Below are 13,528 nucleotides of genomic sequence, written 5' to 3'. Positions count from 1 at the left end.
TTTGCTGCCTTCTGGAAACATCCCAGGGAAAGACGTCATGCAGTTTGGGAAACAGAGCCGGAGTGGGATTCAGACCAAAGCGATGAACTATGAATGAAGTTACTGCGGCTGCAATCTGTGGCATGTTCGATACCAAATAGTAAAATGTGACTAAAATATTCAAATCAACCTACTTTCCGGGGTTTATTGTACAACTTTTGATAGGATAACAGCTTGTCCGGTGCGCAAAAAGAGCAACTTTGGAGACGCTTTCTTCAACGCAGGTTTATCGGAAAAGATCCACAGAAAAAGCGAGCAGAAAAGTTTCACTTACCGGTGTCGAAATGACTAAAAGCCGCGGAAGAAATAACCCCAGCGAGGAGAAGTGCAGAGGAGACTGTCCAGGAATCCATCGTGTGAATAAAGAGTGTGGAATGGCTCTCAGGTGAAGTGCAGCCTCACGGACAGATGCGCAGACCGGCGGGCTGCTGGACTGACTGTCCGGGTCTGAGCACAAGTCGCTCTTTGGCCGGCGTTAAAAGTCCCTGAACTTCAAGGCAGGTCCTACAGCTACTACTACACTGACACCAACACAGACGGGAACAGATAGTAGAAAGCAGGGATCCTATTTCCAACCCATGTGACAGGAAATAGGGGCAACAGATTCAACCTGCTGGGGAAGCAGCAGAACGAAAAGAGGAGGGAGGAAGGAGGAGGGAGGGCTGGAGTTGGAGGGTGGACTTGGTGGTGGAATGAACAGCAGGTAAGTGAAACATACACTCATTTACCCTCAGATTTAAAGCATTTCCTACAACAATAACAGGGTAATAACTTTAATATTTCAGCCCAAACTTAAAACCCACACACAGGAATATGATAGAGAAACTGCCCCAGAGGGTAAAAGCTACCTTTATGCATTTACTATTAAGTCCACATCGTTTCTTTTTAAAAGCATAGATGTGATGCAACAGGAGATCAGAAGAGCCATAAAGTAATACAGTTCACTGTAAACATGATATGCAGAACCAGAGACATACAAAACGTCCCCTCTGGAGTATCATGGAGGCATTGTGTTGGTTTTTATGTGGGGGTCTAAATTAGTGTTGAGAATTACAGCTCTTTGAAGGGAGTCGGATCTTATGGCTCTGTTCCTTTCCGAGAAACGGCCCTTGGAAAGGAACAGAGCCATAAGATCCGCGAGAGAGTGGTCGGACTCACAAACGTGCCTGCACTCTATTCTCCCGTGTCAACTCTGTATGACTACAGAGATGGCAACAAAGAACAACAAACTTGGCGGAGGGTTTATAATGTCGCTCACCGTCTGCACCACGTTGTGGTGACATGATTCCGCTGCACGTGACCGAGTACAGCGGAGTTGCAGTTGAAAAAAGCTGCCTTAGAACGCTCTCGCTTGCGACTCGGTTCGCGTCTCTCGTACCAAAGAGCCGTTCAAAAGAATCAGATCGTTCGCGAACGGCACAACACCAGTCTAAATCTAATTGGGGGTCCATTACATTTGGAAACCCCTGGGCCATGACATGCAATACTACACTGCACACAATGGCAGGTCAAAGGACCTCAGAAATACATCATATTACAGGTAAGTTATAGAAAAGGGGGGAAGTGAGTTAGAAGGATTTGCACATGGGGAAATGATTTCTTTCTTCCTGTTGCTGGTGTTGTAATCAAAGGAGCTCGTCACAAATCACTTTTTTTTGGCCGCCTCTTTGCAAGCATTTAATCGGTAGAAGTTTTGTGGGAATAACTGGAAGAGTGTCCACATTATTTTTGGGACTAAAAGACAAAGAAAGATATTTGTATTTTTTAATCCACAGAATGGATGTGCATTTTCTTGACTGGGCTACAATTGAGCAGGAAAAGAAAACTCAACAGATTAGAGTAAAAATAATAAATTAAAACTTTCCCATCACATGATTCTTCTCTTACCTTCCTCCCCTGTCCTCTCACCTCTTTGCCTTCACACACGGGCAGCTCCATCAGAAGCGTAAAACAGCACCCTCGTGTGTCTCACTGTGAGCACCATGCAGCAGCGGTGAAGGAGTGTCCAAGCCAAAAGCAGTCAGTCAACCTAAAAATAGAGAATCCGGTATGATCTCACCACTCTGAAGAAAAAAAACTGCCCAATATTTATTTTGCCAAAACCGACGGGGTTGAGATGGGTTACACAGGGAAAGTAATCTAGCATGACGTGTGCCCTTTAGAGAAATGTAACCGTGTGGCCTTTAGAGGGAAAAAACTGGACTTATGATGCAGTGAAAGACTGGGACAGATTTATAGTCTAACCATTCTGACAGCTTTCAAAGGCTAAGTCTGAGATGTGTGTCTTTCTGCTACCACACAACAGCTGGTTCTAAGTCTAAAGTGAATTTCAGACATTAGAAGCATTAAATATCCAGTAAGAGGTGGACAGTAACTATGTGAATTCACTCAGGTCTGAACTTTAGTACAATTTTAAGGTCCTTTCACTCAGCATTAAAATTTTCTGCTACTTTATACTTCAACCTCTCTGATAAATGTCTTGCACAGAGGAGGATGGCCCGTGTGGGCTGATCCAGCAGAAGAGCTACTGTAGCTCAAATTACTGAAAAGTTGATGCTGGTTCTGATAGAAAGGTGACTCACAAAGCATCGCAGTTTGTTGTGTTGGGCTGTGCAGCCGCAGACCGGTCAGGGTGCCCATGCTGACCCCTGTCCACTGCCGAAAGCGCCTTCAATGGGCGCGTGAGCATCACAACTGGACCACGGAGTAATGGAAAAAGGTGTCCTGGTCTGTTGAATCATGTTTTCTTTTACATCATGTGGATGGCCAGGTGCGTCTCTTACCTGGAGGAAGACATGGCACCAGGATGCACTCTGGGAAGAAGGCAAGCCAGCAGAGGCAGTGTGATGCTTTGGGCAACGTTCTGTAAAACCTTGGGTCCTGCCATTCATGTGGATGTTACTTTTGACACGTACCACCTACCTAAACATTGTTGCAGACCAAGTGCACCCAGTCATGGAAACAGTATACCCTAATGGCAGTGGCCTCTTTCAGCAGGATGCTGCGCCCTGCCACACTGCAGACATGGTTCAGGAATGGTTTGAGGAACACGACGACAAAGTGTTGACTTGGCCTCCAGCTTCCCCAGATCTCCATCCAATCGAGCGTCTGTGGGATGTGCTGGACAAACAAGTCTGATCCATGGAGGCCCCACCTCGCAACTTACAGGACTTACAGGAGACTAGAAAAGCATTATATAAGTGCAGGCCATTTACCATTTAGCTGAGGATACTTGCAAGGGGCTGCAACAAGCAACAATTAAGTTCTCAGAGCTGGTAGTGCTTTTTATAGGCCCTCTTTTTGTTCGACCAAGAGTCCAAAACCCAAATAATGCTTTCAACGTTTACTACATTAAGTGACTTCAAAATAAAAGAATATATAAAGATGAGCTAGAACCACAACATGCTCACAGATTCTTTATGAAAATTAAACATTTTGCAGCATATTTTCTGCCAATTCACTCTGTCAGGAGCTTTAAAGTGATAATCTTAAAGATCACAGTTTCGTTCTCTTTGGCGACACCTACGGCAATAAGTGGTAATTGCGGGAGCACTCATCCCAGATATCCAGACAGTGTTGCATGTGTGACGTCCACGGTTGGCTCCGGTTGTAACTCTTGATTTTCCTGGCTGACGGTCGCTTTCCTTTTTAGACTGTTTGCCTTCATCTGAGCGTCGAGTTTGTTTCTTTTTCTTTGGATTTTCACTTATTGTTGAAGTTATCGATCTCTTCTTTGTTTGTTCAGCCATAGTAGATTACTGTTTACTCGCAACACTTGCAGAGAGCGGAAAAGCAGCCGCTTAGCTCCGCCTACCCTCTCTGGCAGACCAACCACTGCTGGCTGATGGAAAACGCGTCACTAACTGGGCGCCGCTTGTGATTTTTTCTGCGAAAGTCGCCACAGACACCCAGTCTGTGATACTGCAAATGCAAAGGCTTTCGGCCATCGGCTCAATCACCGTTGTGTTACCTCATTAGGCGATAGTGACTTAACAGACATTTATTTACATGAAAATCTTCACTTTAATGAAATCATAATAAAGTATGTTTCCATTGAGTGAGTGCTTGAGCTGAATACTTCCTCCTTCATTGTACCCTGTATATTGTTATCATAATTTAATATGTGACATGTAATGAGTAGGTGCTCATACAAAGCCGTCTCAGTGTCCTCAGACTGAATAAAAACTACTGTGTCCATATGAAAATGAAGCTGAAGTGGAGTCCTGTCATTACCTTCCATCTTCCCTGCTATCAGTCTGTGATGCTGTGCAGTTATAGCTTCCTTTGTCTCTCTTTCTGTGTGTGTGTGTGTGTGTGTGTGTTCACATGTTGGGCCTGTCTGTACACGCTGCCTGGCCACATTCCTTGTGGTCTGCTGGAGTTACTGTTATTCTGTTGTCTGTTTTTTTTGCTGTTTCCGACACTTCTTTCTTCTGGCATTTTGCACTTTTGTCACTTCAAATGTTTCTCACTTTGTTGTGAACATCACAGCACCATGCGCGTGCACTTCTGGCACCGGTGGCCACACTGAGCTGCCCGTGCGTCCTGCCTGCTGAGTTATGCGAGACGGAGGCTGGAGGTCACAGGAAGAATAATCCACTGAGATGTATTAGAGAGTACTCTGGCATCCCTGACCTGCCTGCCAATGGGAAGTTATGCATAGCTGAATTAGGGGTTGGCCCAGATGCTTTGAATTCACACATTCAGGAGCCAAGACTATGTCATGTCCTTGTTTCCTCTTGGGTAAACACGAGTGCCTGGCCCTGAATCTTAATACCACATTATTCTCCTTTATGGTCAAAACTATTCCTCCTTCTTGGCTTTGGTTGTCGGCATCCGAGAGAATATTTGCTTGCATTGTTTCGGAAGCTCTCGCGTCATTGTTTCAGCGTGAATGTTTTATAGTTATGCCATTTAGTTTCATCGACAGAGTGAGAGATAGAAGAACTTTTTTTAAATATTTCTTATTCAAAGTTTTGTGTCTTTGACATTTATTCTCCCACTTCAATACAATAGAGGTGAATGGAAATTATTTTGGGGTGCTCACGGCATTAAAAATGACATTTACAAATACTCAACAGCTACGTGTCTTTCCAGCAGCACTTTCCTGGTTATTCTGGGACACTCACAGACCTCACTGTGAGAAGTGTTCATGGGAAATTACAATTGCTGCAACAATTTTGATCAATACTCTAATTTGATGACTTGTGGCTTCTCTCTAAGATGTTTATTTATCATCTGTTTCAGGAGAAAACAATGTGAATAACTTTAAGTTATTTTTAACTACTTTCTGACTTCTGTTAGACGAAACAATTACTGATATTAATCAAGAAAGTATTAGTCAGGTTTATCAGTCTTAGGAATATGTTCCAATGAATTCAAGTGTGTCTTAAAGGTTTTAAAGAGGCTAAACATTTGGAAATGTGTCTTAAGACTCTTCTTTGTGGTGTCTTTTCTGTTTTTGGCATCAATTCGACGACGGGAAGGTGATGATTTTGTCTCCCTCTGTGACATCACCCCTGAGTCACCGTTTTCAGTCGGGATCACGGTCCTCAGTGCCAAAATTATCTCTGCCATCGCTCGGCTCATGACATTAATTAAAAACAAAACACACTGGCACACACACTGACGCACAACTTCTTCATCTACTCATAGGGGGGACACGGTGAGTCAATGTGATTACTCAACCAAAGCATCTGGTTGTTGTCTGAAGTCTGTACGACCCGGCTAAAATAACCCCCCACCCGGCCACATCACTGTCTATATGATCCACGTCATTAGTGGTTGCACACACAGCACAGCACGCATTACGGTGTCACTCTCTGACCCCGGCAAAGCTCTGCTGAACTGGGATCCCTCTGACAAATGACCCCCTCTGGCTCTATCTGTTTCACTAACTACCCCCCCAACCACCTTCTTCTCTCAACTCCTTCCCCACACACACACCTGCGCAGGCCCCTGAGCTTACCCGCGTTCAAAGCCGAGATAAAAGCTTTGCGTTTTACATCCAGCCACCTGCACGGAACCAGCAGCCACTGTAGCACCGCAACCCCTCCTCCTCCGCCTCCCTCCGCTGACACACACAGCCGTCATCCATCTTGCTGGGCCTCCCGGGTCTCTAATTAGGCTCCGGGTGGGTGACACCCTCCGGAATGTTTATTGTAACATTGCACCGCTTCATCTTCCTTTAAAAGAGAGACAAAAAGAGAGGGGAAAACAATACAAGAAGCAGACAGAGAAGCAGATGGTGAAAGGAACATATCAAGATATTTATCAGGACTTACCGTGAAATCTGGAATATACGTCTCACCAGAATATAAGATGCAGTCTGTTTTTGGGGGTATCCCCGAGGAAAAAGGTTTTCTCTAGCTGTTTGTTAATTAAAATGTGTATACACGTTATTTCAGCAATATTTCAATTTATCTTTATTTAAAACACACACACATTACAGCCTACCATCTGTTTTTGGAATCCTGCTAGCCACCGGTGCTGTAGCTAGCGGTAGCTGGCAGCCTGCGGTAACGTTGATTGTTGTGAGGGTGGCGGCTGCAATGGTGATCATGACGGTGCATATCCGTGACGAAGCGTTGGCAACAATCAAGTTAGTTTTCCTCGCTTAAAACAGCGATGAAAACAGCACTGCAGCATGTTGTAAATGAGACGTTGTAGCGGCTTGGATTCGTCACCACTCAATAACCGGATAGCACCGTTGCCTGGGTAAAATACCGTAATGACATACCTCTCTCTGCATTTTATACTGGTATATTAGTCGCACTGGTATATAGGAGAGAGCCAACTTTTAGATGAAAAAAATTGCATTAAAAGTGCGTCTTATACACAGAATTTTACGGTAATTGTTGTAAATTGGTGGAATTATAGGTGATTAAAAGTCGAGGTCTCATTGTCATATTTATCCAAGCCATCCATTATATATTACTGTTTATCCTGTTCAGGGTCGCGAGGGCGCCGTAGCTAATCCCAGCTGTCATTGGACGAAAGGCGTGTTACAACCTGCAACATGCAAACTCCACAGAAAGCCCCCCTGCCAGCCGAACCAGGATTTGAACCAGGAACCTTCTTGCTGTGAGACGACAGTGTTAACAACCGAGAACATTGAATTTCTCTGGCAGCTTATCTGCCTAGCTTTACCTGCATCTTGGCAGGTATTTTGGTGAGTACAATCTCAGCATTGAAGACCTCTGGTCCTGCTTGTACAATCTAATCATTGCAAATACAGTGGATGATGCCCAGCCAATGAAAATAAGAGTCTTTAACATGACAAGTATAAAAGCAGAATAATAATGTAAGCTCCATTCGTCCCTTATGACAACTGCCTGCATAGGTTAATGTGATTACCTTTGATTTGTAAATTTGCATTGCTTGTTTAGTTTTTTCCATTTTGAAAAAGAGAGGAAGAGAAGAAGAGAAGCACATGAGCTGGTAGAGCACGGTCGCCAGCCGTACATGTCGTCCGTCAAACTCGAAGAGCAAAAATACCGAGGGCCTCAAACGTTTCAAAACCAAACCAAAAACCAAACCCAAAGAATCCCGGTCCTTGTAAACCAGAGCCCGGTCCCTGCATAAGTGATCATTCCATTTTTGGGAAATCCTATAAAAGTGACTGATTTACTGGGTGACACAGTCAAATTTATTTGAAATAGGGTGGCAGCAGTAGCAGAAGTGTTGAGAATTTTTAGCATCAACATCAAAAAAGATTTATTGCCCATGATTCAATCCATTTTCATCCTTTTTATTCGCCTTTGAATATCTTTACACTCCTTTGAGGAAAGAAATAACTACAAAAAAATGTAGGTAAAATACTAGTATACAATTTCAAAGGTAGAGCGAAGTTGCTGTAGCTACAGTGTTTGCATACATGGCCTATTTACTAGCAGACACAGAGCAACATTAGCATTTATTTGTAGCATGTTTCTGGCCTCTGGAAGTAAAATCTTCACTCGCCCTTTAGCTGTTTCTTAACTCGTACGAAGCTCTTCAGCTACTACATGTATGTCATGTTATCTATGTGCACCACCTAGTCGCTAACTCTGTTATCACTCAACCTGGCAGTGGTCCGAATGTCATGGCTGATCGGTGTATTTGCTATTGCAGATGCATCAGGTGCCCGCCTTTCTGACATTTCAAACAGAGCTGGCCAATCCCAACAGTTTATCTCAAATGGGGTGGGCTTAAGCGCTGTTGAGGCATTTCATTAACAACAAAGATGGCTGCCGCTGTTTTGGAACGTTTTGAATCTTCAAAGGCCAAATCCCTATCTCCACACTCACACACTCACAGACTTTGAGGCGTGTTCCCGGTAAGTGTGAGAGTGCTAAGGGACTTTCCGTGAGTCCGCATATCTGCAGACTTTCCTTTGGTAGTTACCCAGAGTTCATAGTGAACTTCGTGATGTATACAAACTTGATTGTCCAGCCCCCCACTAAATGTAAGCAAATGTTTGCATATTGAAGTAGTATTCAATAAAGTTTGAACAAAGTATGTAAACAAAGCAAGCATGCAAAGCAAGCAAGCAAACCCTTGCGGACTCGCGCACTGCACGCCTGACGTCATTAAAGTCTGTGAGTGTTCAGTGCTTCGGCTGTAGGGTGGAGATTGGGATTGGGTCTAAGACTCAGTTGAACACAAACTGGACTTTAGTTTACGTTACATACAAATGGTAAGCTACTAAAATGTCATGCCAAAACATGTATTTTGTTGAACTAACAACAGAATTGGACATTTGAGCTAGCTAACTAGCCTAGCAGCCTACGTTAGCTATATAACAGCCCATTGATAACACCCAATTAGGGATAGACCGATTATCGGCCGGGCCAATAAGAGTGCAGAGTGCTCACACACACAGCGGAGAGGAGAAAAAGTTGCATTTCTTTGCAAATTTTATTTATTTTTGTTTTATTTACTTAATAAAACTTCAGGAAGTCATTTATTTATTTATTTAAATTTTCAGTTAACTTTATAAGAGATGCTGCTTTTTGTTTGTTTGTTTAATAATATGTTTATTAAAGGCATTTAAACAAAGTTAAGTGTTGGAGTTTGTATTATTCAAAATTTTGACGCCAATATTTTCACTTTTACTGCAAATGAATATCGGCTCCAAATATCGGTTATCGGCCTCCTTGACTACTAATAATCGGTATCGGCCCTGAAAAAACCATATCGGTCTATCTCTACACCCAACGCTTAAGTTTTAGACTTGTTTACGTTTGTGAATTGTTCTGCAGCTACCAGGTTACACGTGGGAGACTGTAGTTCAGATGTCTTGATGCTTGCGACTAAGGTAACAGAACAAAACAAGAACGTTTGTGTTTTTGGATTTACCCACCGCCAATACCGTCGCACTCACCACTCTTTCATGTCAGAAACACTGCATCTTCAAATGAACTCATCAGGAAAATTGTAAGAAGCGTGTTGGCCTGGGATGCCACACTTCCTGCCACAGAATAATAATGTCTCCACCCAGTGTGCCACATTGTGGACATGACACTAAGAGGGATCTCTATTTTCCAACAATATTGACCACAGAGGACCGAAGCCATGGTGGCAGAGCTCAAACGAGGCATTCAAACAACAACACAATCGTTATCTCTATTGGACTGGAATGACACTTGATGCAGATGTTATTAGAAAACTTTATTTTGCTGAAATGGAACAAATTAATTTCTCTTAATGTTTTCTTTACATTTGACGGGGTGTTTTTGTTTGATGGTTGTCTGGCCTTTAAAGGATTGTAGAAAGCTGTCACCGCATTAAATCATCTTCCATCCGAATGCTCTCTCTGAGCACAAACAACTCCAGGGGGTTTTAACTCTGTGGGATATATTCAGGCCAGACTTGTTTTTACACTATACTTCTTTTTTCCCCCTTCATGTCAAACTCAAACAACATAGCAAACATCCTCTGATGGGTGTCCGTTTCATTCAATCCATTCAGGGAATGCAATGACAGAACCACAAACCCCCATATGCAAAGTTTACAGCATATGAAGATGAAAAGCGTCTTGACGTCATATTTCATATAAGCAGCTAAACATTTTGTGGCCATGTGAAAATGAAAACAGAGTTGTATAGGGTCACAAAGTATTTAGAAGGACACGATCCATGAAGCGAGTTTCAGGACGCAAAGTGCAAGAATAAATGCGCTTCCCACTGCGCCTACTGTCGGAGGATTCCTCGGCAGTGACCGCCAAGTCTATTTTAAATCGCCCTGTAAGCCTAATATTTGAGGAACTTATACAAAGAAAACAATGGAGAGGAATCATGTCCTGGCAGCAGCTCTACACCTGGAAATTGTACCCTCGAAAGAAACGAAAGAATTCGCTCCTCCACCATTGTTGTTGACAAAGTTGATATCTGATTGATTTTGATTGGTCGGTGAGGGAGAAGTGACATTGACGAGCGCGGCGGTGTTCCAGAAGATTAATCATTTTCAGCTGAGAGACACAAAGCAGCTGATATACCACATCTCCCACAAGCAGCTCAGTTACACTCATGAAAAGAAGCTGGTGAGTGGAAACTGTGTCCTCCATTAAATCTTCTCACATATCTCCTCCTGCTTCCTTTTGTACACCTCAAAGCAAAGCTTAAGGGGAAATAATATGGAGTTGCGTACCATTTTGACTGCACTGTGCCCCAGTAGCTATACTTCCTACGTATCACCAGCGGTAGCACCCAGTGAGTTCTTTGCACGTGGGATGGAAAGCTACTGCGGGAAAAAACGGTACGTATCCTGGCAACCTGAGCTCAAGGCAAGCAAACCCCCGCCACAAACATACGAATGTCTTCCACAGCAGAAGTGTAGCAACAGTCACATGTAACCCGGCAGCCAATTGAGAGACCAGTCACAGTTGTAACTGATGAGTTGTGTGTGTTTGCAGCTCTTGCAGCAGAAACACAGACTTTTCAGACATTAGCAAGCATTTACAAATGGTTCAACATATTTGCCTTTGTGGATCTATTTACACATATACAAATAGTTTTGCACCAATAATAACTCCATAAAATAAAGGTTCCTCCTGCCTGTGTGTCGTAAATCGCTTCATCTGGCATTAAAAACAGCCATATAGAAGAGTCGATCTTCTCGCTGATGGTCTGGTTCGCTTATTTAGGTGACATAAAGGCATCAGCATTAAATTGAGACGGTTTCATAACCAGTTAAAAACTCCTCACAGCAGCTGAAATAAATACAAACAACAGAAAAATGAACCCGATGACGCTGTGGCCGTTCTGTCCTCTCTATTAGCGCAGGGCCGAGGGGAGACGCTGGTACGAATACTGATGAGATCTTTGACCTTGAGGGTTCAGACGTGCTGAAGAGGAGACAATAAATGATGAAACAAAGCAGTGAGAATTCTTAATAAGACTCAGAGAGATAAATAAAGGACCGCACATACATAAGCAGATCTATGCACAGCCGCACGCAGAGAAGGGCGCTATGAGATACAACAAGTGTGTCGGGACAGGGAACAATACCTGAATGCCTCTGGGGGCTGGGGATGTGGGTCAACTAGATACAAGACTCAGAAGAAGAGCAAAGGTCTACATTTTCTCATCTCATGCACTCATAATTAAACTAATAGGGCAGACCGACAGAGTAAGGCCCTGTGTCCACTAACAGTGTTATTTACACTGGCAGCTATTTTCTATACAAAACCAATGCAGTTCAACGTCCTCAGCGAAAAAGTGCTGTCTGCATCAGCTGTTTTTTGTGGTTGCTCTCTCACAACACTCTCAATGTCACTTCTCTCTGACCGACCAATCCAAATCAAGAAGGGGCGGGACTTCTGATATGAACTTTGTCAACAACAATGGCAGAGGAGAAGCTAGTCCTTGTTTTATCGAGGGTACAATTTCCTTGTCTAGAGCTGCTGTTACTGCCAGGACAAGATTCCTTTCTGCTGCTTTTATGTCTCTATGTACAATTTCCTTGAATAAAAGCAAATATTCATCATACAGAGCAATTTAAACAGATTTAACGGTCATTATAGAAGGAAGCAGAAGTGCCGCCAGACAACTTTCGTAACCTAGCAACAGTGACCACCACTGAGAAGCTCTCAAATTAAGGTTGTTGGCGGTGCTGGAGCAAAAAACGGCATTAGTGGACACAGGCCCTAAAAGCGACAGATTTACAAAAATAAAAAGTGAAGTACTCTTTTCTATGTAAGACCTCTAAAGCTCGGTATTTAATTGTGTTAACAATGTCCCTTTGTAATCACAGAGGGTTTTATTAACACAATCATGCATTACCTTCTCTCTTAAATACCCTCTGCTTAAACAGCCTGGGTTTAAACATATACAAATATATAGATTTCTGTGCTTAAAACCAGACATAGCTAATTCATGGGATAAACATAATAACAAAAAAATACTAACATGGTAATATTCTAATACTCGTATGTTTTTAAAAAATAATTAAAGGCCATGACTGAGGTCATATACGGGCTGAATTCGGCCCAAGGGCCACAAAGTGAATAGGTCTGAAATAGTTTATGATCGGAGCAGACTGACAGCAGACGACACAGGATGAAAACATGGTGAAAAGGCCCTGCATGTGTAATTACTGAATATTAAGATGTTCCTTAATTAAAGCACTGATGTCAGCAACTGTAAAGATGAGGCAAAGGCAGGCCTGGGCTAGCATCAACTGATATGGTTTCATTTGAAAGATATGTACACTGTGTGTGGTGTCTGTCTACTACTACAAACGGGACCTCAGACAGTTTGTGCACCCACACACAGACGTACACAAACATATCCTTAGACGAAACTCCACGTACACAGAGCAGGGATTTAAATACTTCTGCATATCTGCGCATCGGACAAGTTCCACAGTGCCTGATAAGGAGATAAAGGGGGAAAACACAAACCGAGCATGGAAGAATATGTGCCTTTTGAAGTCGCCTTTCTTCTTGGAACGAGCTTTGGCGTAACGCGTCTAGTTAAGCAGATCATTAAGTATAATGGTTGGGGAGGATTGCAAAGCTTTATCTCTGATGGCAAGAACAAAGTTCTTGAAGATTTGGGGGATTCTGGAGCTGGATCTGATGGGAATTCCCAAGCCTGCTGGAACAGTTTACTTGTGCTAACAGACAGGTGCTATCATAAATCTTGAGTCAAGGAATTACTCACTCAGCTTTACATACTGAGACTTAAGGTACATTGGGGATAAAGTTATCCTTTGACAGATTATATCTACCGATTGAAGCTTCTCCCTTGGATGGACGCCATAATTGTTCGTGTCTGGCAGTGACGTGACAATAAATTAAAGTTCTGAAGAAAATGTTTTTAAATTCTAAAGAACATGTGGATGTAAATGGGATCTGAATGACGCAGAGCAAACCAAATCAGAATGGCTGCAGGTTGTGGTCAACTCGGGTAAAAACTGTCTGTGAGGAATTAACTTCTTCAAAGGGAAACAAACAACCAGGAAAGAGCACAGCTTCATCTCTGCATGCCGTAAAGAAGCGCCACGA

General features: G+C 43.0%; 1 protein-coding gene across 1 annotated transcript in view; it reads right to left on the bottom strand.

The window, feature by feature from the left end:
* The window catches only part of kremen1 (kringle containing transmembrane protein 1), a 78,804-nt gene extending 78,304 nt beyond the window's left edge, over positions 1–500 (bottom strand). The window contains exon 1 of the mRNA XM_069683143.1: positions 314–500. Within this exon, the coding sequence (XP_069539244.1) occupies positions 314–392 (79 nt within the window). The 5' untranslated portion in view covers positions 393–500. The remainder of the gene's footprint in view (positions 1–313) is intronic.
* Positions 501–13,528: the final 13,028 nt, after the last annotated feature.

The sequence above is a fragment of the Semicossyphus pulcher genome, unplaced genomic scaffold (assembly GCF_022749685.1).
Source record: "Semicossyphus pulcher isolate SPU_LCO1_2020_fin unplaced genomic scaffold, fSemPul1.0.p SCAF_6, whole genome shotgun sequence".
Lineage (NCBI taxonomy): Eukaryota > Metazoa > Chordata > Actinopteri > Labriformes > Labridae > Semicossyphus > Semicossyphus pulcher.
Note: the sequence above shows the minus strand (reverse complement) of the source record. Positions and strands in the feature narration are given on the sequence as shown.